The 27,986-nt window shown below is 37.1% G+C and overlaps 1 protein-coding gene across 1 annotated transcript; it reads left to right on the top strand.

The window, feature by feature from the left end:
- The first annotated feature begins 48 nt into the window (after window positions 1-48).
- cUnh14orf180 (chromosome Un C14orf180 homolog) lies at window positions 49-27,986 on the top strand. The gene is made up of 10 exons (XM_079633239.1): window positions 49-366; window positions 2,139-2,169; window positions 10,703-10,789; window positions 14,311-14,431; window positions 19,341-19,371; window positions 19,476-19,584; window positions 20,751-20,911; window positions 22,258-22,387; window positions 23,552-23,578; window positions 25,777-27,986. Exons 1-10 carry the CDS (start codon window positions 214-216, stop codon window positions 25,980-25,982), a joined length of 1,056 nt encoding a protein of 351 aa, XP_079489365.1. The 5' UTR covers window positions 49-213; the 3' UTR covers window positions 25,983-27,986.

Genomic DNA, 27,986 nt, shown 5'->3' with positions numbered 1-27,986 from the left:
AATCCCTCTCTTCCTCCCTCCCACGCACACACGCCTCCTGCCCTTGACTCTTACGGAGAGCAGGCAGTGATCTGTTCGTGTTTTGAGATTGCAGTGCCCGTCTGTGTTTCTCCGTGCTCGTGCTTCAGCTCAGATGGGACACGGAAGTGCAGCGGCTGTCTGGCACATGAACGCGCGCGGCTGGTCTCTCTGGCGGGACATCCCAGGCACGGGATGCTGAACGGGAGCCGTGAGGGTTTGTTTGAACTGGGCAGGCAGCTCCAGCAGGAAGGAGACTCTCAAGCCGCTCTGCACTGCTTTCTGAGCTGCCTGCTGGGACTCACACATGTGCAGAGCTTCCACTCGCTTCCCAACTGCCTGCATCAGGTGAGCCTTGCAGGATGGAGCTCTGTAATGTTGCATTGTGGGATAGAACCCATTAGGAGATGACAATTTACACGCAAAATTGTTGGTTGGCTATATAGCATGCATGTGCAAATAATGCACAGTTGGTTGCACATAAAGCTGTAGTTTGCATGCAATAACTTCTCACAATGCATGTAGTTTTTTAATGATTCGATGGCACACTAACCTAAACTAGCTTTCAGCCAATGCATATTTTACACTGGCAAATGCATTCTGAAACATTAATGCTGTACACTGACAGCATGAGCAGGCACAGCAAAAACACTCTCTCATATGCAAAGATTGTGTGGTCACATTTGTTTGCTAGTGCACACACAACAGGAGACGTGCTTGACGCTTATAGCAAGGTTTGTTTATCATTGTGTTGCAAGCTATTGCAATAGCTATTCAGTGTCCATCATGTGTTTACATGAAACAGCAAGGCAATTTATGGAATAATGTCTGCAGCTAGTATACATATTTCGTTATATGTTTATGTGTTCACTTCCCTCCAGTAATCATGGAATATGTTCGATGACAGTCCTTCAGATAAAAACACTCATCCCTGGTTTCTCACTCCGGGTTACTCTGTTAAACACTCTCACAAGGGTCCCAAGCAATGTCCAGAATATAAACAGTGGCTCTTACACTGAGTACTGGAATGTGTGGTATGACATTGGCCAGACGGAGTCGCTTCTGACCGTACGAAAAATACATATTTAGAATTTGCTGATATTTATCACTAACATTAACTATAATATTTAATCTGAGGTATTTTGACATGTTGAAAGTTATAATAACTAGAACGATACATTTTGAGTGAATCTGATAATCCATTGTAGGTCATATTTTAGCCTAAATTCAAAAGGAAGAAAAATAAAATTTTATTGAAAAGAAAAAAAATATATTTTTTATATTATTTTAACTTAAGAACATTCATATTTAAATTCATGACATTTAAGCACTTAATCCAGATTACTGCCAAAAAATGCATTACTGTAATGTGAATGTATATATATATACACGTATAGATACACACATCTATATATAGATCATGACAACTCTCAGAAGAGATTTGAAAATAATCTTATTGATAAGAATGGAATGTACATATTTGTCTTGACGGACTAGATCTGCTGCTGCTGGCATTAGTGAAGGCTACTTCCAAAAAATGCACATACATAGAGGAAATAGGATACAAGCTTCTGCAAGGAAAGTAGGAAGAACCCCCTAGCAGAAATAGGCAGGTGGTGCTGGGGAAGGTGGCGGGCTAGGAAAATTCCCATTGCACACTGCAGCCAGTTCAGGACAGAAATAAATAGGTTATGTAGATAGAACAAAAGAATGATTGGTCCATGCAGCCGACTTTAAGAGAAGCGATCAGCTGCCAAAACAATTGTATATATATATATATATATATATATATTATAATTGTTTTATTATTGCTTCTCCTAAAGCCAGCTGCATAGCCGATCAATCTTGATATACTGTTTATTTATTACAGTTATATACATGTATTTATTTTATATATGTATGTTTATGATGCATTATGGTAATAAGGGATAGAGGAAATATGCTTAATTCTCATGAAAAAAAAAATCAAAATGTGAAAACTTTTCCTTCATTCTAAAATGTGGGGGTTAAATGTTACTGTACCTGCTTTCTCTCTGGACATGCTTTCTCTTTTTTATTCTGTGAAGCACTAGAAGTTTTGACATTTTCAGACAATATTCTCTCTTGATTCCTTCATACAGATTGCTGAACTCTACATCGATGAGAAGAATTGTATCCTTTTTGATAAAGTATCAACCCTCGCTTCATATTGTGTACTGAATATAAAGTAATAAATCCTTTTTTATCTGCACAACGAGCATACATGTAATGAAACGCTGTGTTTAATGCTGTATGTGCAAAGCAGTTGTGCAGTTTGGTTAATGCAGGGCCTTTACAACTGTAGCTTCTTCAGTGTGGTCTTTTCCCTAAGAGGATTTGTGGACACTTATCGAATCTCAGCTGAAAGAGCATCACAGCTAATTAACCTGCTTAGACCCAGCATGAGCTCCCCTGTCATTATTCATCCACGGACTGCCATTAACAGCAAGGCTAGTGTTACGTGACATACATTCCCTCTTAAACCCATGGCCTCTCAATTACTAAAGCATAGAGTTTAAACGGGTTCAAGACTTGTAGTTTCAGCTCAAACGGGTCATTTACAAGTCATTAACCAAGATCATTCATAACCTCTTTTCCAATTAAAATCCAATTACATGTGAATTGGTTTCAACGTATTTTCTATGATCTTAAGCAGTAAATAGTGGTGGGACTTGGTGAAAAATGTGATCTCTGTGTAATTACATAAAAGAGAAATAATTGATGTAGATTTTATCATTTAATTGAATAAGCTATTTAATTACATGCACAACATTAGTCTGTTCAATCAATGCACAACAAGGGAATTTGGAAGAGGTGATTTGAGGAGCTGGGGATGAATTGGGTTACACAGAGATGTTATCTGGAATGTTCTGCCATTCTATTATCCTCATATGGACCAGTGCTCATGCAAAGCCTATATATGAGTAAAACACATATACTTGCTTGCAATGGCAATTGTTTTTACAGTATTAAGTCTGGTCCACATTATTTTGACAGAACTGCCCAGATACATACACTGGACCAGAGCGTTTGATTGACACGTGAAGCGACCAAACACAGTCCAGCACAGAAAAGTTTAGTGTCAGTAAGATTTGTTTTTTAAAGAATAAGGATATTAAGTGACAGTGACAGTGTAGACATGTATAATCTGACAAAAGATTTATATTTAAAATACATTCAGATTTTTTTATTTTTTACTTTTCACCTGAACAAAATGGATCATGGTTGTAATGGAGTAATGGCTGCTGAAAATTCAGGAATAAATTACATACACAAATATATTCAAATAGAAAGAAGGTTATTTTAAATGTGTAATTTCAAAATGTTACTGTTTTTACTGTATTTAATCAAATAAATGCAGCCTTTGGTGAGCCTAAGAGACTTAAACAATTCCCAATCTTACCAATCCCCAACCTTTGGTAGTGTAAAAGGAAAGATTTTATACCACGACAAACCTTGCAAACGTAAGTATATATAGTTAATGTTCTTCTTCCAAAGCACTCATTGTAGCAAACAGTAAATTTAGTTTTTCAGACCTCAAACCCACGTGAAATTTTAAAACATATTATATGACACCATGCTATCATATCTCTTCAATTACATGTATGACATCAAAGGGCATAACTTTCATCATACTAATTTTCTGACCGGGAGTAGATACAATGGGTGAGATTGACACTCCCGATCAACAAGAAAAAGAAATGTAGAAATTGCTTCCACAGTCATGCTGAGATTGCTGGAAATAGGCCTGCCAAGCAGAAGGACAAAAGCTAGTATATTTATGTATTGATGAAGTGCTGCGTATTTCATCTAAAGCACCAAAGCTGGTATAGTAATAAGTAATGCACATATCTGCCTTGCCAATGCATCTCTTTGCACTCTTTATTTCTAAAGCTAGCATGCACAACTTATTTTTAAATGTGTCATTTTTAAGATATATAACCAGTTTAGATGGAAAGGACCTCAAGCTGATTAGCTGAAGACATTACTCTAGCTACATCCATTAATAGACACAGTGTTTCCTTGAAAATAAATTCCAGCACAGCACTACAACAACTATAATGAAATGACCATTCACAATAATGCTTTATATTGTTATATATAGGTCTCTAACAGAGTTCATTGTAAAGTTTACAATAAACTCTGTTAGAGAGCTATATTATATGACAATTTATCTGCTCAATAAAATACCTTACTGACCTGTTGAGTAAAAACTGCATCTCCCTGTTGCTTTTACAACATTTCTAATCCCCCATTTCTCGACATCTCCGAAAAGCCAAGCCGGTGTTGATTCTTGTTTTATTACGAACTCTGGTGCATTCTCTTTCCACTAGAAACACGACAAAGTACCCGGAGCAACTTTTCTCTATTTATGGATATGATGAGACTCGCACGAGGTGGACAAAGTACACAACTTCTTTACTTGAGTAAAAGTACAGATACTACTGGTCAAATATTACTCATTTAAGTAAAAGTTGTAAAGACCGATTTTTACTTAAGTTAAAGTACAGAAGTACTATTTTTTAAAAGTACTTAAGTATAAAAGTAAATGTCAATGCATTTTTATTATTGTTGCATTGTTCATTGTAATAGCCAATTTACAGTACCTTATGCCTCTGCTTGCCTACCGTCATATCAATATCACATTTATTTCTATAACACAGTTCCAGTCGTGGGATTGAATAAGTGTACTCAATAACGTCCACAATGGTTTCGGATGCCCAAATGGCTGTTCCCAGTTTTTTGGCCTTTTGTATGAATATGTTAGCCTTACTGTTATCTATAAGCTAGTGTGCTCCAAAACAATGACAAAATTCACATTTAGAAGACCAAACCCAACGTTGAAAATGAAAATCATGTTGATGTCAGAATCCAATGTCAGATTGACGTTGATCTCCAACGTTAGACAGACGTTGTACTGTTGTACTTTGTTTGAAAATCGGTTGACGTCAGAAACCAACATCAGTCGAGTTCTGACGTCAACCAGACTTTTATGGAGCTTATATTATGACAAAATGATTTGAATTTGAATTGTGTAAATCTGAATTATTTGCAAGTGTAATCTAACAAAATTGAATTTTAGGTGGTAGTTTAAATAGTTCTGAATTTGAATTTTTTTAAACGAATATTGAACATTTGAAATTTAACAAATTGAAATGTTTTTATGGCTGAATTTTATAGACATGTATTTTCCAACAGTAATATTCAGTTTAAAAAAATTCAGATTCAAGTTTTCAAGATGAAGAAATTCAGAACTTCAAATTCAGTTTTCTAAAATTCAATGTCAAAAATTCAAGTTCAAAAATTCAGATCTGACAGAAAGTAGGTCACAGGTCATCCACAGGGAAGAGTAGATGATCTCAGAAAAGTCGAACAGAGCATTTTGGCCAATTGGGGACTGCGGAAGTTTTCCAGCGCGAACGTGGTGGTGGTTCAAGAGGTTGCCACTCTCTGACTCTTGTCATGAATCGCCCGGAGGTCTATTACATGTACGACGCAGTCTAGACCGGACGCGAACGGTGCGACGCGACCCGTGAAATCCCCAACAGCACACGGATTCCCCATCCTATTTCTGACCTAGTCCCAGCTCTTTGCAACAGTCGCTTCAAGCTGTGTTGCGTCGCGCCGCTCGCGTCCTGTCTGTGTAACTGAGGTCTAGTAGACAAGGTGGCGTTCTAATCAATTTTACACAAAATGTAGGCTACTTTAAAACAAACACCAGAGACCGCTTAGACAAATGTCCCACGTGCTGAGAACGCTAACATATAAACACAAAATCATTCATGTTTAAGAATCTTAACGTTACCTCCGGGCGATTCATGACAAGAGTGGACATTCTAAAACGCTCACGTGAAAAACGCTTAACGTGGCTCACTGTACGAAGACAGTGATATTAAAGGACCAAACTCAGTACAAATCATATTAATAAACCATACTTTGTATAAAAAATCAGATGAGCCCAGAATACCTACGCAACGCGTTTAATTGTGCGTTAAGCATTTCCTTACCATAGAAAACCGTTATAAGAAAACGCTTAACGTGGCTTACTGTACAAAGACAGTGATATAAGGACCGTACACATCATATTAATAAACCATACATGTATAAAACATCAGATGAGCCCAGAATATGAACGCAACGCGTTAAGCATTTCCTTACCATAGAAAACCGATAAGAAAACGCTTAACGTGGCTTACTGTACAAAGACAAGGACCAAACTCAGTAGCCTACGCATCATAATAATAAACCATGTATAAAAAATCAGATGAGCCCAGAATATGAACGCAACGCGTTAATAGAAATTCCTTAATAGAAAACCGATATGAAAACGCTTAACGTGGCTCACTGTACGAAGACAGTGATATTAAAGGACCAAACTCAGTACAAATCATATTAATAAACCACTTTGTATAAAAAATCAGATGAGCCCAGAATATGAACGCAACGCATTTAATTAAGCATGTTCTAATCATAGAAAACCGTTATAAGAAAACGCTTAACGTGGCTTAATAAACCTTAAATGGTCCTTAATAAACCATAGGCCTACTATGTATAACAAATCAGGTTTAAGGTTTATTAAGCCACGTTAAGTGTTTTCTTATAACGGTTTTCTATGGTAAGAACATGCTTAACGCGTAATTAAACGCATTGCGTTCATATTCTGGGCTCATCTGATGTTTTATACATGTATGGTTTATTAATATGATGTGTACGGTCCTTATATCACTGTCTTTGTACAGTAAGCCACGTTAAGCGTTTTCTTATAACGGTTTTCTATGGTAAGGAAATGCTTAACGCACAATTAAACGCGTTGCGTAGGTATTCTGGGCTCATCTGATTTTTTATACAAAGTATGGTTTATTAATATGATTTGTACTGAGTTTGGTCCTTTAATATCACTGTCTTCGTACAGTGAGCCACGTTAAGCGTTTTTCACGTGAGCGTTTTAGAATGTCCACTCTTGTCATGAATCGCCCGGAGGTAACGTTAAGATTCTTAAACATGAATGATTTTGTGTTTATATGTTAGCGTTCTCAGCACGTGGGACATTTGTCTAAGCGGTCTCTGGTGTTTGTTTTAAAGTAGCCTACATTTTGTGTAAAATTGATTAGAACGCCACCTTGTCTACTAGACCTCAGTTACACAGACAGGACGCGAGCGGCGCGACGCAACACAGCTTGAAGCGACTGTTGCAAAGAGCTGGGACTAGGTCAGAAATAGGATGGGGAATCCGTGTGCTGTTGGGGATTTCACGGGTCGCGTCGCACCGTTCGCGTCCGGTCTAGACTGCGTCGTACATGTAATAGACCTCCGGGCGATTCATGACAAGAGTCAGAGAGTGGCAACCTCTTGAACCACCACCACGTTCGCGCTGGAAAACTTCCGCAGTCCCCAATTGGCCAAAATGCTCTGTTCGACTTTTCTGAGATCATCTACTCTTCCCTGTGGATGACCTGTGACCTACTTTCTGTCAGATCTGAATTTTTGAACTTGAATTTTTGACATTGAATTTTAGAAAACTGAATTTGAAGTTCTGAATTTCTTCATCTTGAAAACTTGAATCTGAATTTTTTTAAACTGAATATTACTGTTGGAAAATACATGTCTATAAAATTCAGCCATAAAAACATTTCAATTTGTTAAATTTCAAATGTTCAATATTCGTTTAAAAAAATTCAAATTCAGAACTATTTAAACTACCACCTAAAATTCAATTTTGTTAGATTACACTTGCAAATAATTCAGATTTACACAATTCAAATTCAAATCATTTTGTCATAATATAAGCTCCATAGACTTTCATTTCCAAGCAATGTGCAACCCTTGCAACCCAAAGCATCCCTGACGTTACTACTTTCTTCTCAAGGACCTTGACAGAAATGTAGTGTAGTAAAAAGTACGATATTTGTCTTTCAATTGTAGTGAAGTTAAAGGAAAAGTTTCCAGAAAAAATAATACTCAAGTAAAGTATAGATACTCAAAAAGTGTACTTAAGTACAGTACTCAAGTAAATGTACTTTGTTACTGTCCACCTCTGCGCACGGGCGAGTGACGTATGTACGCAATTGACCATTCGCAAAGACCCGCCCCCTTTAGTTACTGTTTCTATGTCCGACAAGTCACGCCGCTCTCACGCCACACACCATGTTCTCACGCAGTGAAATATACATCGTGGAGCAGAGAGGAGACAGACAACACGCTGACAGACAGGACAGACCAGGTTACTTTCAAATTTGGTCATTTTTTTAAACCATAAATACCGTTTTGTGGCTCTTTAATGTGTGTGACAGATCGCTGTAGAGCCTCAGTTAAAGCTGCTCGTGAACCGATCATCTCTACCTTCTAGTTCATTTATAGCATCAAATAAACATGGCTGAACATAAGAAGGAATGTTGTATTAACCGCGGAAAGGCGTCAGCACACTTTGTTTTTCAAGTTCAAATCCTCCCATGTTAATCTACTAACTCTCCTGACTGCTTTGTCCGACAAAAATGGCGACTGATTTGTCGGCCGGGTGTCTCCCTCGGTTGCAAGGGCGTATCCACACATGCACATCATACAGCTTATAAAAGCTCAGAACGCGCGACACATGCAATTAATGAATTGCCCAATTCTATACGCTATGTATCGTGTGGGTAGTCAGAGTACGCAGGAAAAAGTGAGGGTACCAGCCCACTTCAAGCAATACTTATAAAAGGCTTATCATAGTGAGTCAGGGTAAGACAAAAACATGTTTTGGAAGAAAGATTGATGATGTATTGACAAATTATTTACATTTTTGCTCATTCTGAACAAAAATTAATACCTTTACCTAAAACTAAAACCATAAAAAAACATTTTTATATAATATTATCTCAATGATACTAAAATAACACTGACTGACTATATATTGTATACTAGGCAATATTTCTAAAAATAAAAAGCATAAGGACACAGGCCTTTAATCAAATGGAGAGGAAGGCTATGCTAAATGAACAACAAAAATGACTATAAAATCCACGCAGAATACATTGTTCCTGGTCTCACCTCCACAGCTATTTCAACAGTTAGCCTCACATTCACCACAAATAGATTTATCACTTTCAAACTGATCCCCATGTGGTTAGTCAGCAAATTCAGATGTTCCTCAGCCAGCTGGGATCTAAAAATATGTCCGGGACACCTGGGAATATGCTGCCCATTCTTGGAAAAGATCATTTTAAGAGGGACAACATAACTTAGCACTGCTTATAATGAGACACACACATTGTCATCAGTAAAATGAAAAATGTAAACATTTTTCTAAGTTTATTGCTAGACCATGTAAACTAATGTTTAAAAGTTTGGGGTTGGTAAAATGTTTTGAAAGAAGTCTCTTATGCTCACAAATCATGCATTTATTTGATCTAAAACAGTAATATTGTGAACAATTTTACAATATTGTGAATATTATTACAATTTAAAATAACTGTTGAATATATTAACATTACATTTATTTATGTGATTGCAGATCTGAATTTTCAGCATCATTACTCTTGTGTTCAGTGTCACGTGATCCGTTAGAAATAATTCTAATATGCTGATTTGGTGCTTAGAAAACATGTATTTTTATGATATCAAGTTACTTTATTTATATAGCACTTTATAAAATACAGATGGTTTCAAAGCATCTTTACAATGAAAATAATTCAATGATTTAAACAGTTAATTTCGGCTGTACAACAGCTCTACGAAAATAGTGTCAGTTCAGTGTTGATTCAGTTCCGCTGTAAATATCATCAATTATTAAATCAGTTCATTTCACCTATAAAGCAGTTCTGCAGAAAAACAGTGATGTCATCATCAAGCACAGTTCAGTTCTCATCCAATAGTGTCAGTGCAGTCAGATCAATAATGTTGAATATTAAGTGAAGTAATATTAATATTTGTATTATCAAAGAAAACAGTTGAGCTGCTTAATATATTTGTGGAAACTGTGATGTACAGATATACATATACTGTGTATATATATATATATATATATCCTTGCTGAAAAATATTAAATCTTACTAACCTTTTGAATGATAGTGTATATGCAGTACTTGTTTGACTTTTTTAGTTTGTTTAATATAATTCATACTGTAGCTAAAGCAAACTTTCGAAATTGTAACAAGAGTTTCAGCTGGACTTTATGATATCAAATGGACACATCAGCAAGTCACTGCACATACAAATAAGAAATGCTGCCAATATCTAGGTCATTCACGGCTATTTTAAGAACATTTTCCTTTCTGGCTGTATTTTTGTAATGACACTTAAGGGCAAATATGATCATCTTACTAAGAGATAGTAATGACATGCCTTTGAAAACATTGAACAAACTCTTTAGTGACTATTTATAGAACTGCTGCAAGCTTTGTGTCTTTCTATAGAGCTAAAATGAGAAGGTGACACAAACACTAACCAATCACAATATCAAACAGGCCTTGAGCTAGAATAGGGATTGTATGTTTGACTGTTTTTCTGTTTAGGCAATACATATAATTTTCAGTGAACACCAGTGTACTTTATTGTCTTTGGTGATGCTAGCAGCTGAACAAATCAGGATTTCACTGAGCTGGAGTAATTGAGCGGGTGTGTGTGATCATAACAAAAAGTCTATTTCATGGTGACAAGCATGTCTAATCCTTGACCCGTATAAAACCAGATGGGAAAGCCCTGCAGTTCATTCAGGCGGAGAAGATGTTTTACGAAGTGGCATTGATCGAGCTCACCTCGCTGCAGGCCAGCACAGGCAGGTCCACTTTTTATGGCTTTACGGAAATATATTTTTATGATGCTGTTGAGTGGACATGTCTCCTTGATCAGTATATTCACAATAGACATTATCATCATAGCTGTGTACCGTAATATATTTAAGCAATATCACACAAGCAAGATATTCAGGTCAGCAGCATGATTGTGAGTGTGCACTACTTTTTTACGACTGTTCAACTAACAAACTTTGTGTATTTTTGCTCCATCAACACAAATAGTTTCAAACAAAGTCAAAGCTTTCCTTCCAGAATTAATCTGTTTATGAACTAATTGGTTCAGTGAATTATTCAATGGCTTACTCACAAAGATATTAGGCCCTGCGAAGTACACTTCATTGGGTATTGTGCCATCGCAAGTGAAATTCCAATTCAAAGGGAACATACACTCTTACAATGAAAGGTTCCAAAAGGGAATTTTCACACTGAATGCTATAGAAGAACCATTTTTGGTTAATTTTATGAAACTTTTTCCTCTTGTAAAGAACCTTCTGGGAAATGCAAAGGTTCTATGGATGTTATAGGTTCTTCATGGAACCATAAATGGCAATCAATAACCTTTATTTTTAAGAGTGTACATGTTCAGTTCAAAGGGCACTGCAAACGGCATAAAATGGCTATGGCGTTATTATAGAGTTTGGTTGTTACACATTTGTTCACCGGTAAAAAGTGCACAAGATGCGATGGCTACAATACAGTGATCATTATTAAGGGTTCTATAAAATAAGACGACATCTTATATAACTAAATTACATTTTTCATACTGAATGAATCAGTATTGACTAAATGATTCATTAGCTATACATTTACACACCCAAATAATGGGATTGATTGCTCAAGCGGACTGAAAAGCCTTCATTTTACACCTCAATCGATTCGATTGAGCTTGATCTGAATTATATTTTGTTCGTAATAGCCTACATATAATGCACATGTAAGTGAATATGTGAATCTGAAATCGGACTGGGTTTATTCATTGGCGAAAACTAGTGTATTTAAACATACCTATTTACCACCTACGTACATTCAATACATTTCAGAAAATAATCATCTCTGTCCTTTTCAGACCTTCTTCTGGCAAACATTGCCATAAATTTGCCACAGATCAAGCACAAATTTGCAGCAAATAAATCGCAAGGGTTCAAGTATGCTTCCACAAAACACTGAAAATTGACCCAACAACTAAACTTGTCCCCAAGGTCCTGTCAGAGAGCAGTAATATATTTAACCGAGGAGGTTCATCTTTATTTGCTGTGAGATGAACCAGTATTTATGGATGAAGGAGACCCATTGATCTCCTCCCAAGGTGGACGTCTGCCTTTCCTCTGGCTCTCTGCTTGCTGCTGAGACAGCATCGAGCTCTAGCATGGGCAGAGAGTACAGGAGCCTAGAGAGATTTATGACCACGCTATACATTACCTCATTAAAGAGCTGTTGAGTACCATGGAGACGCTGCCTGAGTCAGCACTTTTTGTGATTTCTACCCTCTGGCCTTACTCAGTTCCCATCATGCAGTCTGGATACACCAAAAGATTTCTGTGTATAGCGATATTGTGTCTGCAACATTTAATAGGTGTATTGATGTGCATTTCTTAGGGGCTGTTCACACGGAACCAGTTTTGCACTCCATTGTGGTGGTTTTTCATTGTTTTATATGTAAACATGTGCTAGATAGATGTGTATGACTGTTGCGCTCACATCTCATGCCTTTTGCAGCGTCTTCGACATGAAGCCTAAAGGATACTTATTTTTTTACGCGTACACTAGGGTATCCGTACTCCATGAATTTCACTTAAGTCTAAAGCGCAACTTATGCGATTAATGCGACGTACTTCTGATATTTACGATACGCCATGACGAACTACGCTACTTGCATCAACCAACTGAATATTATTTTCTAACTCCTCCCATTCCGAGGGCATTTTAACTCCTACGGTGACCTAAAGTAAACAATCCTTTTTCATCATTGACGCAAAGAAAAGTATCCTAGATGTCGTTCTAGCGTTATGCACAACCATGCTATAGTTAGCCAAGCATCTATAAAACTTTACGAATTTACACAAATAGGCTGATTTACCTGTCGAGAAGAAAGCAGGCAACTTCGCCGTCCCTTTTAAAATCCTTGCTCCTCATGAGCTCTTTCCATCTTGGAAAAGCCACTCCAATATTGACTTTGGTCTTGTTGATTTGCCTGTCGCGTTGTCGTTTTAATTCTCTCTTTCGCTTCCTCTCTGTTACATGTCCTCGAGAATAGGCGTGATCCTCCATCTTTAACAGGCTTTCAAATCTGCCGGCAGTCGCGAGTAATCTCCCCCTCGCATTCGTCACGGTGCCACTGAGTGTAAAAACGCGAAAGGCGAAGCTAGAATTTCTCTTTGGCTAATGTATTTTCAAGATGGAGGCGCAACAGGGATGCCGCCATTCGAGCGACTCACTCGTATGTATTATGAATGGCAGATTCTACGCTAACGAGAATACTTGATTAGTTCGTGGAAGTAATTACACATGAATGAGCACATAATATTGAAAGAACAAAGTGTTTTTTGCTAAGAATCAACTTCAAAATGACACAGTGTAGCTTTAAATATGAATATTTTTCTTACACGAACGCATCGCTTCGCTTCAGAAGGCCTTTATTAACCCGCCGGAGCCGTGTGGATCACTTTTATGATGGATCGATGCACTTTTATGGTCTTCAAAACAGAAACAACCATTCACTGCCATAAAGCTTGGAAGAGCCAGGACATTTTTTAATATAACTCCGATATTATTCGTCTGAAAGAAGAATGTCTTGTCATATACACCTAGGATGGCTTGAGGGTGAGAAAGTCATGGGCATAATTTTAATTTTTGAGTGAACTAACCCTTTAAACTGTCCGCTTGAGATTTGAATCCGTGGTGGACGGAAGTTATCCCACACAAAATAGGGTTTTTAAAGACACTCTGTTGTTGTATCTTATTGATTTACACACTTGTGCCTTCAAACTGTTGTATGAAAGCAATATCACACGAGTAGGAGTGTGATATGGCTCTGTATCAGCGCATCTGTGATCGCCTCCTGTCCTCGGCCTGTGGCCTTGCGTCTATGGCCCAATCACAGCCGTGCTGATATAGAGCCATATCACACTCCTACTCGTGTGATATTGCTCATGTACTGCCAGAACATTAAGCTTACAATCAGGTCTTCATTTCAATATTGATATCCAGGCAGAAAATATAATTTAGTAATCTTCTTGGAATTGCCAGTTCTATTTGGTCTTTCTAAGCTTCTGTTTTTCATATGTTTCATTTCCTTGTAAGAGCATTTGAATCTGTGGGTGTGGTGGCAGTGATCGGCCGTCTCTCTCTCTCTCTCACCCTCCCTCTCTCTCTCCCTCCCTCCCTCCCTCTCGCTCTGTCTTTTTCAGTCTTGTCACTGTCTTTTTGTCTCTGTACATGCGAGTGTCTCTGTGAGTGTTTTTGCATTGCCTGTGAGGTTTCTGACAGACTTTGTGTGAATCAGGGTCTCAGGAAGACGGAACATTGGGAAGCTCAGGATGTCTGTCTCAAGAGGAGTTATCAGAACAGGCTTCTCAGGCCCAGGATCTTGAGAGACTGGCTCAGCTCTGCATCATGAGCAAGAGGTAGGAGAGTGAACTGACTGTGAAAATGATACTGCATATATAGAGCATGATAGATTTTTTCTAAATGCCAAATGCCATACTAAATACAAGTCAATGTGTAATGATAGAGGGCATTTAATGAGCACTAACAGTCTTGATACATGATTTAGGAAGATGCATTCAATCATGCTTACATAATTTGGCCCTGTTTTACACAAGATCATTTTATTTGTGCTATTTGTCCACACTACATGCCTTGTTTATGTCTCATCCGAGAAATACTTGACTGCTGCTCTAGTAACTTTTCTTTGTAATATAAACAAATACAAAGAGTGAAGAGTGAACTATTTCATATGGTAACATTCAGCTTTACTGGTTTTATTAAAGAGAGAATGTAAATGATTTAAAATTGTGGGCAGCGTTTATACCTGATTTGATTTATAACTGCATGTTTTACAGTCTTCTGATTTGGTTCATATTCTGGGAGTGCAGTTAATATTCTGGGATGTACACAAGTTTTTATTTATGCCGCATTAGGAATCCCTTACTATATTGTCTCAAGTGTGCGCTCGTACGGAGAGAGGAAGAGAAAGGTGACTTGTGTTATGTGAGTCTCAAGGTTTCAGATGTTACTAGGACACTCTGAGAGAGGTGTCCGCTTTCCTCCAGGGGCTTAACATGACGAGGCTGTCTTTTGTAAGCCACTACCACATACACTTGAGGACATTTATGACCACCAGTTGGGGACTTAAAGCGTTTAACCTGATTGTCCCAGGGAAGGAGACAGGTACATCGTTGATGCCACAGGAGAGAGGATGGCATTAAACTTGAATGAGGACGAGATTGTTTTATTGCTGCTCCAATAAGATAATGTTTCACAGGACAAAGAAATGTGGGGGTATCCACACCATTTGTATGTAATCCCTTAAACTCTTTGGCTCTGGTAACTCTTGAAACCTGAACAGGATAGATCTTCAAGATCTGTCGGTAAACTAGGACAGCAGTCATGGTTGAAGTTGTTGCTATTTTATCTTAAAAAACACAAATGTGACATTATTTCTCCCTTTAATAATATCAGTTTAAGGGTCAATGTCAGGACACTCATTTATGACCTTATAATTTATTTTAAAAAGTCATATATTTCATACAAACACACTTACACAATTACTTAGCAATGGCTGCGTGCGAAAGCTTTGGTAGCTGACTTGTTGCCTCACTTCCTGCCTTATCAGCCAATGACTTCACAGGCAGCGTTTGCACACAAAGTGTAACGATTTAATGAACTACAGCAAAATAGAGAATAAAGAAATAAAACTCATTTATAGAATGAAATTCTTAAACATAAAAAAATAAGTAGTTTGGCTTAGTGTTGTATTTCTTTGGAATTTTTTTTTAAAGTCATGTGGTGCAACATGCACAAAAAATAATAACAGACAAGGCAAAGTTAGTTCAAGTTGTAAATTGTCATGTGGTGTATATATATATAACATTTTATATACATCCTTTTCTTATTCATGGACAGTGGACATTCTTATATTATTGAGTCTTGACCCTCAAATCAATGTTTCATGTCCATTTATTTATTTGACACCCCACTGATACCCCCAAACATGTGCTTGTATTATTTTTTCAGGTAACAAATAAATGTACTTGAATGTCTGATAGTTTTGACACAAAATGTAGCTCAAGCCTTATTGAGTGAATAGGAAGTGGTTCTGCCTCTTGAATCTTTCAGTGTCGGGGCAGGAAGTGCTCTTGTAGCTGAGAGCTTTGCCATGTTGTGTCCGATCAAATGTCCTTTGAGGACAAACCAAAACAGTGCAAACCAACACCTAGTCATTATTAATTAAAGCAGGACCATAATAACCACACTGACATATGTATTGGGTTTTAAAAACATACTGTACTTAGAAGAGAGAAGTACACAAGTGTATTAACAAATGTGATATTCAAAGCACATGTGAAGGATTCAATATTGAACTCCTGACCTATATGCAAAAAAAAAGCTAATTAAACAATAGTGCTGCAATATGGACTGCGTAGTGCTAGATGACCACATTAAGAAAAAGTTCCATGTGAAATTCCTAGGGAAATTCTCATTATACACCTTGAGGGCAAAGCATCGCCTATCCAAACTGCACCATTCTTCACACACATGCCAAGAGTTCCAGTTAAAAAGAATACAGTGCCACATCTCTGGCACGGGCCACACATTTCCACTACCTCCTTTAGGAATCATAGCACACGTGTGCCCAGATTTGTTGTGACGGGTGCTGTAATGGATCCGCATGCCTCAGCGAGCCTGACTGGGGTGGGCTATTGCTGTGGTATTCTGACCACAGTCTGTATCTGTGCTTGAATTAAGCAAGGGTGCCAGGCCTGTGGGATCAAATAGAGCTTTATGCCTATGTGCTCTACTTATTTTTTTTAACAACCGCTTCCCAATAGTACGGTATATGTAAATATAGACCGAACAGAATCTATATGGATAAAATATGGTACATATATGAGTCACATAGGATTTAGATGAAGGATGCACATTGTTATCGTTGGTGCCAACATAGTTCATCATGCATGTCTGTCATTTAAAACTCTTCTGTATTTGCTTTTTACATAGCCTAAGGCTCCTGTAACAAATGTTCAAGTGTACCAAACCTTATGAATCATCTTTATGATCATCTTTACTCATGCTATTTATACAGGATGTACTGTGCACAATATGTGCATTTTCTGGATGCATAACTCTCTGGGGGGAAAAGTACTAGAGTACTAAAGTGTATTTTTTACAGGAATAAAGAATTAAAAGTGCAACTTTAATGAAAATGTATTATAGTTTAAACTTAGTAAGTTTAGAGTGCTTTTTGACACACTTAAAATATATTTACTTGTAATATTGTAATTTAATAATACACTACAGTTACTACAATTATTACCAAGTACTTGTTATATGTTAGTCAACATATACAAATAAGTGTACTTCTTTAAAGCATAAACAAATATAATCAAAAGATGTCGATTTAAAATGTACTATAAAGTGAAAACTTTAACCTGACAGTCACAAAGTACATGTTTTAAAAGTGTACTTAAGTGTGTTAAGAAACATGAAAGTGTGCTCTGTCTACACTTAAGTGGCTTTTTATTTGAAGTATATTATATTATTTGCCATACTTTTTAATATAAATGTGTGTGTATGTGTGCGTATATATATATATATATATATATATATATATATATATATATATATATATATATATATATGAGATTTGAAGTACACTACAAGTGCACATTCTTTACAATTAAATGCACTTCTTTTCACAAGGGTAGTGCGCTACACACAGCCAAATTGTAAAGTATAGAACCAGGGTACACTGCATCCCACAATGCAATGCACACAACAACTTGGCCTTTCAATTTAAATTTTTCGAACAGTAGGCAGTATTTAATATATACTGCACAGTAAGCAGTCTGCTATTCCACGAGATGACAATGTTCTCTGTCAAGAGTTTCTCCAGTGCCGAGAGAGTAGTTCTAGAAGGTTTTATAGAGGGTGAGTGTCAAGTGTTTGCCTGACAGTCCCTTCATTCACACTCTCCTTTATGATTATAAATATACTGACCTGCGGTGATGCGTTTCTGATAAGCAAATAAGCTTGATACCAAGCCGATAGTTATGTCCTAACATGCTTTACTGTACTGACTCATGTACAGCAAGTATTATGGGTTTTGCTTGATCTCTGATGTGTTCCGATGGGTTGTTCTTGCTGTTGCTCACAGAAAACATATCAATATTAATGATCCATCTAGTGTAATATGTTGAAATATGTGATATTATACTGGACCCTCTCTGTAAATACACTGTTACTCTCTCTCTCTCTTTATGGCTGAGGTAATAGAAAAGGGTCAACCGAGTCCCCAGGGTGTAATCAGTTATATAGATTTGCTGATCGATAATCTACAACATGTGCATGCATCTCTCTCACACATGCAGTAAATAGGCAGACACATGTCCAGTGATGTTCAGACTGCATGTATCCATACTATTTACAGTATAGTATTTTTTATGCAGTATGTACTGTACACTGCAGTGTTGGGGGTAACGCATTACATTACAGTAATCAGGTTACTTTTTCAAGTAAAGTAATGCTTTACTTTTAAATTTATAACAAAATATCTTATTTACGCACGTTATTTGTTTTCCCATTTATTAACTGGCAGCTCTCCATGTTGAGAGAAGTCAGGAGTAAGTGCAGAGGCGTTGCTGTGTAAACATGATGGTTATTGAAATTAGACTAAATGTGAGTGTTTGTACAAAAACGGATTCAGTATTCCTCAAAATAAATGAAAACAGTGAAATGCAAACTCAGAATATAACGCAAACCTGCAATAATAAAATGTTAAACAAGATAAATATAGTTTATGTATTTAATCTAATTTTAATAACCAGTGTCTTTTCTGCTGACCTTCGATGATCCAATTCAACCATACCAATAAGCAAAATCACACAAATATAGTTTTTGTTTTTATTGCTATAGTAAAAGTGTTTATTTGCATGTCCTATTCTTCCGCACAGCTGAAAAGTTTGAGCTGCGTCCTCATAAAAAGCAACTAAGAAACGCAATTCATTATTTTTTTAGGGATTAATACACTATTGTAATGCCTTACTTTTCAAAGTAACTTTCCCCAACACTGGTACACTGTAAATGTTTTATGCATGGACACCCTGAAAAGAATATTGTATCTCACAATGCATTTAACCATTCTTTTCTAATGTGAAAAAAGTACTTGAAATAACATCAGTTGTAATTTTCCTTTTTTAAAAGAGCATTTTTCTTGAATTTGATTTCAATAACTATTTTACACACACACACACACACACACATACATTTTGGACCATCATTTCTAACAATTTTGTCACTCTACATTGTTTTCAGACCCCATCTTGCTTTAGAATACAGTGGCAAGGTACGTACATTGCTTTTTAGTATACATGCAAAATGACAGAAGGCTTTTAAAGAGGAGAAATGTTGAAGCAATTGCATGTAATTTCTCCATCTTTTTCCATTTAGGCCACTAAAATCCACCAGCGGGCTTTTGGAAATGACCACCCCATCACAGCCCGGAGTCTGGAGCTGCTAGCCACCGTCTATGCTGAGATTGGCAAAACAGAATATACAAGTAACTTAACTTTATAAGTCCGCTTGATTCCACAGGAAGTTGTGTCTTCAGTTTCCATTCAGCCATGCCACTAAAACATTGTCAACATTACGTAAATAATTAGAAAGTTAATTGTCCTTACAAAAATGTACCATAATATGCATGTACTGGGAAAAAATGCTCTAGAAACAATGTTTACTCAGAAATTGATAGTAAATTTGACAAACAATTACAAAGAATCTGCAAGCAACACACTGAATAAAATGTGAAATTAAAGTAGAAAACTGGTATGTAGGGCGGGACTTGATTTAGTCCATGGGAAATTGATTGTACGGTTGAGGTTTGCTATTGGTGGATCTCATGTGAGTGACAGGTTGTCCCGCCCTCGCGCCAGAAAACGCATCATCAGAGAAGAGAAAAGATGAGCTGCAAGAGGTAGAGATGAGGGCACATTAATAATTAAAAAAAATGATGATGATGATGATGTGCACAGATAAATAATTTATAATAAATATCGGAATATAACATGTAAAACAAGATTTGTCAATTTTGAGTTCATGGAAGCTTTCAATGAAATCTCTTCTACTTTAAATCTCTTAAGAACTGTATGCATATAGGGCCATTTACCATTTCCACTCAGTGAGGAAGCAAGGAAATTGCACTGCATCTAAGTCTACTGTACATACAGTTCTGTGCGATTAAAACACGGCGGAGGTAAATCAACCGAATGAGTAAACATGTATTCCAAGCATGCACTTTCTGTCAGTGGCTGATGGCGTTGTAGATCTCTGGCTGAAAAGCTGGGTCATGTCTTTGACAGTTTGAGGCCAGGGCATTTTTGTAAGCAGAAATGCTTTGCTAGTTTTCTGGAGGGACGGGTCGTTCTGTGTCTTCCCTATTGCCTTCTTCCTGGACGATGAAAAATGTATTGTATAGGGCAGCAATGTGTCACGTACGTCAAACTCAGCTGCCAAGTCAGCTTTTTTGAGAGAAAATGCTTTCCGTACAACACATCACCTGCGTGGCACTATGTCATAGTTTCAATGCTAAATTATTCTCTTCTAAACTTATTTCATCATGCAGGCTGTACCGTCTAGAAACAAATGTGTGTTGTTTATTTTGCTGATTAAATGCCAAATATGTTGTTTTGCAGTTTGTAAAGTGCTCTTTGTGTTAATTTTTTACAGATTCATTGGGAGAGTGTGTGTCAACTCTTTCCAAGAGGTTCTCAGCCAGCGAGTCATTTAGCGACGCTCTGAGTGGCATTTCTCATAGCCATAAGGACAGACACCCTGAGTTACGACACAGAAAACAGCCATATATACAACAGGAAACTCTTAAAACTAAGGTAATCCAATGGTCATTGACAAGGGTGCATGATAAAGAAACTGATCATTCAAAATGATTAATTCAATTGTCTGATATGATCAGATTCTTCTTTATTCCTCTTCTTCATTATGGTATCAGAGCTGTTGTAAAATGTTTTACTTTATGCCAAATAAAAAACATACTCATCATAGAGGTGTATTAAATTTGTATAATATAGTCATCACATTATTGACCCATATCTAGGGTTGGGTATCGAGAACAAATTCCATATTTCCAAGAACAGTGGACTTGATAAGGCACACGCATTTCTATTGCGCTTATTGATTCCTGTGTGTGCCTTTTTAATGTGCTCTTAAACCATTCAAGCGCAAGAAGATGCGATAGAGAACTCAATTCATCACTGGCACGCTGTTTTCTATGCTGCACACGCATCCAAAGCTCACGCACAAAAAAACTATTTGTACAGTATAATGAGATGCAATAAGTTGGTGGACACACGACCAGTGCATGATACTGAATTGATCACTCTTTCACGTCTTATGCTTGAACGGACAAATACACACACAATTTTGACAAAATATTCTCGTAAACATAGTCGGTTTCGTCTGAAAGTAAACAGTTGAGAAAGAAAAGACATGTGCAACAGTATATTGGATCCGGACATTAGGTCTTAAAGTGACAGCAGGCTAAAATTCATTAATCTTAATGTTTCATTAATCTTAATCAAAAAACAAAAGACAAAGACAATCACTCACTGATCCTGACTATATAACTTTTGTAACTTTAAAAGGCTTAATCTATATTTTATGAAATATTATTTTGCAGTGTTATTTTACATTTGATTTAAATTTCTGAACTTTGTTCAGTTGTATTTATTTGTGCTTTTGCTAGTTGTTTTTGTTGTGGTATTTTTGTTTAAACCATAGGCAAAAGTTCCTTGTGTAAGTGTTCTGTAGGCTTCTGAGTTTTGTTCATGGTATTTAGCTGTAACAAAATGTTTTGCAAAAAGACAGAATACATTTTTTTTACCTTATTGAAATCGAAACTGGGAACCAGAATCGCTAAAATTCATATGATACCCTATTATACCCACATCTCAGCTTAATGTGATTTACTCACATAATATAGCACATGTTTTTGGACCAACACCCTTTCTTGTGTTAATCACATTAGACTACTTTGTGCTTTTAAAATGTCATGATGTCATATTGCAAAGAATCTTGTCACATGGAAAGTGTGTTAATGTCGAAAGGTCTTAGAAATCAAGAGCTAAAGTTATAGGAATCTACTGCCGCATTCAGACGACTTCATATTATGTCTATCAAACATTCTAGAAGTCAATAGTTTTGTCTTTTCTGATTTTAGGTCATAAATGAAAAACTGCCCACCTCTATCCTGAAAAGGTCCAACGTGAGCAATGTAGAGTCAGACTCTTCGCGCAGGAGAAAGAACGAGAGGCGAGTTCGCTTCAGAGAGCCAGAGATCACCGTTCATGGTAAGACAGTTCAAATAAACCTGCTCTAGTCTAGCAGAGTCTTTTTCAACTGTTAAGTGAAACATTTTAAAATAGTCAAATAAAAGTAGGTTAGTAGAAGATTTGTCTCACAGCTGAGTTAAATGACTTCCCTCATTCTGAAAAAAAGTAAAGAAGGGATGCACACAAACATGCCCAAGTGAATTACTTTCTAATTTGCATGCAAATTAGGCAGTGTGCAATCTGTGCCAACAAGACTGTTAAGTTAATGAAACAAAGAATTTAATTGAAAGAATTACGCTTTAGTGCAGTTTGTCTGTCTCTCAAGAGCTCTAGTCTTGTCGAAAGGCCTTGTTGAAAAATTAAGGTCATGTGCTTCCTTTTGTTCATACGCTAGAGTCAAGTCACCTTTATTTATATAGCGCTTTATACAATACAGATTGTTTCAAAGCAACTTTACTGTGATAACAAGAAAATGATTCAATGATTTAAACAGTTCATTTCGGCTGTACAGCAGCTCTACGAAAATAGTGTCATTGTTCAGCTGAAGTCAGTTCAGTGTTGATTCAGTTCTGTTGTAAAGATAATCAATCATTACATTAGTTAATTTAATCTATTTTCATCTAAAGCAGTTTTGCACAAAACAGTGACACTCAAGTTTTGCATCATCCAACTCAGTTCAGTTCTCATCCAATAAGTGTCAGTGCAGTCAGATCAATAATATTGTTGAATATTAAGTATCCCCAACTAAGCAAGCCAGAAGTGATAGTGGCACTTAGAGGTGACAGAATGGAGAGAAAAACCTTGGGAGAAACCAGGCTCAGTCGAGGTGCCAGTCCTCCTCTGGCCAACGAACGAACACAGTGTGGTTATGATTCAGGCTGAAATCAAGTCAGAAATGAAGAAGTACAATTAAGGTGCAGTCATATTACCAAAATTTCACGAGCAAATATCCAATGTAGGAAGCACAGCTCATACAGAAATCGCTATCAAAACAACCAGCTTTCTGTTGGTCAACGCAGCAAATTTCAAGTAACTATTGTGAATGACTGGAATTCGTCCGCAGAACAATGGTAAATGTGACCGCACCTTTAGTTATATTAATGTTTATGAGCTTTACCAAGACCTTGACTAACTTAAACTCAAACCTTAAACTCATTATTACTTTTTATCTTGGCTTTCCAGACATTCCGTACTATGACTGTTTAGGAGGTAAGAATATTAGATAAGAAATGTGTTGAACAGTGTCGTAGATCTCAACAATGCATGAAAACATGCATGACATTTTCTTGCATGCAATCTGGGACTCAGAACAGCCTGAAAGTGTATTAGTAACTCTTTGCTGAGGTTTAAGAATTTACATGAACTGTACTACAATCTGTGCATGTAAAACCCAAAGAAAGAGACCTTGTTCTTAATTTTCTTTGGTTAAAAGAGTGCTGTTAGCCAGTGAATAATGCTGCCCACATGCTTTCAGAAAATCCCTACTTCCCACTTCTGAAATCATAATTACGTGTTACTAATCATGGAGGACACTAGGTTCATTCTTGCCTATTTCTTGGAAAAATCTTGTTAAAGCCAAAATGTAATGGAGATATTTTGTCAATATCCAGCATATTTTGAATAAAATGAAGTGCCCCATTCAGAGACAACCATACAAACATGGTTTTCTGGTATAAGATTCTGGAATTTCAGTCAAATAAGTGCTGTTTTCGTAGTGTATTGATTACAATAGTAATCAAATGGCTATTTATATACGTAAATATACACTGATCAGGCACAACATTAAAAACACCTGCCTAATATTGTGTAGGTCCCCCTCGTGATGCCAAAACAGCTCCGTCCCAGATACCAAAACAGGTATCTGGCTCCAAGACATTGGCAGCAAGTCCTGCAAGTTGTGAGGTTGGGCCTCGATGGATCGGATTTGTTGGTCCAGCACATCCCATAGATGCTCAATCGGATCGCGATCTGGTTGAATTTGGAGGCCAAGGAAACACCTTGAACTATTTATCATGTTATTTAAACGATTCCTGAACAATATTTTCAGTGTGGTGTAACCGGTCCTACTTGGATTCAAACCGGCGTCTCCGGCCTCTTGAGGCCACGGGAGTGAGGTTTACTCTCACAGCTCTTTACTATCTGTCCTCTGTTACACTCACCCCCTAAACCTCACTCCCATAAGGGTCACGGCACCAAATGTAACCCCTCCAGTCCTATTCTTTCCGCTCTGAGCGGGACTCGAACCGGCGTCTCCAGCATGGACGCTAAATACCGCAGTATTCGCATCAGTCTCTAGTGCGCTTCTTGAGATCAGTGGAGTGAGGTTTGCCTGCACAGCTCTTACTAGCTGGCTTCCGTTACAGTGGTAGCGTGTATTATCCTGCTGAAAGAGGCCAATGCCGTCAGGGAACACCATTGTCATGAAGGGGTGGTCTGCAACAATCTTTAGGTAAGTGGTACGTGTCAAAGGAACATCCACTTGAAGGTTTCACAGCAGAACATTGTCCAGAGCATAACACTGCCTCTGCCGGCCTGCCTTCTTCCCATATTGCATCCTGCTGCCATCTCATTAATGTTATTCACTTCACCCGTCTGTGATTTTAATGTTGTGGCTGATCAGTGACTGTAACGGAAAGAGAAAGGAATGGATATGTTGTGGGAAAAAGAATAAAACTTAACAGTCAGTACAGCAATAGTTCTCTCCTCCGCGATGTTTAAAGTTTATGGCCCGCCAACTAGGAAATTAGGGTATCAAAATGATCTTGTATTTCTTAGTTGTATGCGACTTGAGAGGTTGTTCACGTCTAATTTCTTACTAAAATACTTGTGTTTACGAATCAGAGATTAAGCAGGAAATAAGCAGCATTTAATTCAGTGTTGTCTGAGGGTACGCTTACACGACAACGATATGTTTAAAACTGAGAAGTTTTTCGCGTACAGACTACACTATTGTCAAAACAATCCCCAATCACACGGATTCGTGAAAACGAATAAAACCCCCTGTATTCTGCTGCCAGGCCATTAGATGAAACGCTATAGACTGAACAGGTAATACGCATGTGCATGACGTCATTCTCTTCAGAGCGTTTTTGTTGTTTACACGGACACCATTTGAAACCTGTTTTCAAAACTTTGCGTTTTCAGGCCCCCAAAACGCCATTGTCATGTAAACAAATGGCCAAAGCGCATAAGTTTTACGTGTTAAAGTTTTAATTGAAAACAGTGTTGTGTAAACAGCCCCTTCAGAACCATTAGCAAAATAGCCTCTAAGACAAGCTAACAGCTAACTAACTAAAAAAAAACAATTCCATTAAAATTGCACCTTTAAAGAATGACTGTTTTAAGTAGTTGCGCAGCCAACAAATTTAGCATTTCACACCAAATCTTTGTTGATTTTTGTGCTCCAGTGTACGACACCCCCCAGAGCCATTTGCACCTGGCCTTGCTCACCTGCCTGTTCCTGCTGCTGTCTGGACTGGGTCTGGCACTGTACTGCACGGACCGCCGAAGACCCCAGCGTGCCTGCGAGGAGTTGCAGACGGCACTGGCTGTGTACCTGCTTCAATTCAAACAGATTGTGTGGGCCTGCTGGATCTGGCTGACCATGCAATGACCATAACTGACCACAGAGGGCAGCAACGAGCAGAAAAAAAACCCCACGAAAGGTCAGAATGGTTTTAAAGGACTGTGGAGGAAATAAAAGAGTCCCTTTTTTTTATTGCTTTATTTACACCGTTGTATATTCAGACTGGTCACCAGTTAAAGTTTTTGAGGATGTTCAACATCCGCCTCTTTTATTTTGTAGTTGATTGAAGGCCACGCCATGAAGTGATGGTGTGCTTTTTTGCCCTTTATGGTGGCATATCCAATTGCCACAACCTCATTATACTGAGTCGTATATAATCAGAAATCTGTATGTAGCTATTTGTCCTTGTATAGCTTTTCTGGGCGATTATGTTTTAAAGTATCTGTTCGTCCTTTTCCAAATAATATTTGTGCAGCAATAGTAATTAAACCCTTTATCAATCAGAATTATACAGGACTGTCAAAACAGATAACGAATGAATGAATTCCGTTTATAACACTTAGAGCCCGACTGATATATTGGTACAGTAGGTCAATATTATCATGCGAAGATATACTGAGAACCTGTATTGGACTTTAATAAGCAATATTGAAAAGATTGACATGTAACGGTGAGCAGGCCTACATGCATAATGCCATGTTTACTGTCACAAATAGTTATATTTTAACCCTTAAATGCATTAATATTTCATCAATCTTTATTACCGGGTCTTCAGCAACCCCAAACTATATCTTACATGGATAGATCTCCAACTGCAGCAATCGCATAAAACTCTCCTGATATTTTAATAACAATTTCAAAATAATCAAATAAAGCTTATTGCATTACTGTTTGGAACTTTGAATGGTTCAATTTGAGCAGATGCTTTTTACCATCATCACTGTTATCGCCAGAGCTCATTTCCCCGAGTACATTCAGCATCTGTGTCTTTTTCTCGAACATATTCTCAAAACTATCATTTTCAACTTCTTCAAAATCAGTATTTTGATTGCTGACAGCTTCTTCCACCATCAAGTGAGACTAATATTTGATTGCGTTCAGTACTTGCTCTATAGTAAATCGCTGAGCCATATCAAGTTTTGCTGATGACACTTGTATATTCTTTTGTTTTATGCCCGTGGTAATTACGAGTGAAACATCACACCATCATTGCGTATCAGACATTGTCCCCTTGAGGAATAAAGATGAATTGCACTTATTGAGTCATAAGAGATTTAATTATTGTTGCGCAGAAAAAAAAATCGTACACTATTACATACCTCGGGTCACTAGCGACCCTATAAACTTTTTACAAAAAAATCAATTAGAAAACAGAAATTCTTTTATAATGTTTTTTCTTGTGACATTGTTTATAATGAATAGATTGAGGAACTTTAAGAAGGTTGATGTCTAACTTTAAAAAAGTAATGAGGGGTAGGGTAGTGAATGATGTCCCGGGTCGATAAAGACCTGAGGTGCGTTTAAGGGTTTATGCCGATGATCTTTTAGACACTCTTATCGCATGTGCTTATAGAATGTTTAAATGCATGGCTGGATCAATTCCTGCTAGTGTTGTACTTTGCATTCTTTGCTTAAAATATTTACCTCACTATTTTGTCATAAGATACAAATATCAATATAAGGGCTTTCTGATTCAAAGGGTGAATTTAGGAACGCATTGCACTTAATTTCTTGTATTACACGAATAAAGACAGGATTATATTGTAGATCTATTTATGCTCCAACCTATTCAAGAATGGATTTATTTTCATGCCAGCTTCAAAAACATCTAAATGTTTTGGTGGCATTTTATTTTAATGAAATATTAGATCAATAACATTACAGTGTCTAGAATTTTTTTTGTGCAAATGCAATTAAAACATATTTAAAATATTACAAAATATTAAGAATGCAGTTAATACATATTGACTTGAATATACCTTGTTTTGTATATAATTTTGTTATTGGTTAAGTTTGTACAATGTCATGTTGTACAACTCCCCGAAACCTTGAAATTATATATATTTACTGAATGAATACTTCATTGGAATT

This window comes from Phoxinus phoxinus (genome assembly GCF_949152265.1).
Source record: "Phoxinus phoxinus genome assembly, chromosome: 13".
Classification (NCBI taxonomy): Eukaryota; Metazoa; Chordata; class Actinopteri; order Cypriniformes; family Leuciscidae; genus Phoxinus; species Phoxinus phoxinus.
Note: the sequence above shows the minus strand (reverse complement) of the source record. Positions and strands in the feature narration are given on the sequence as shown.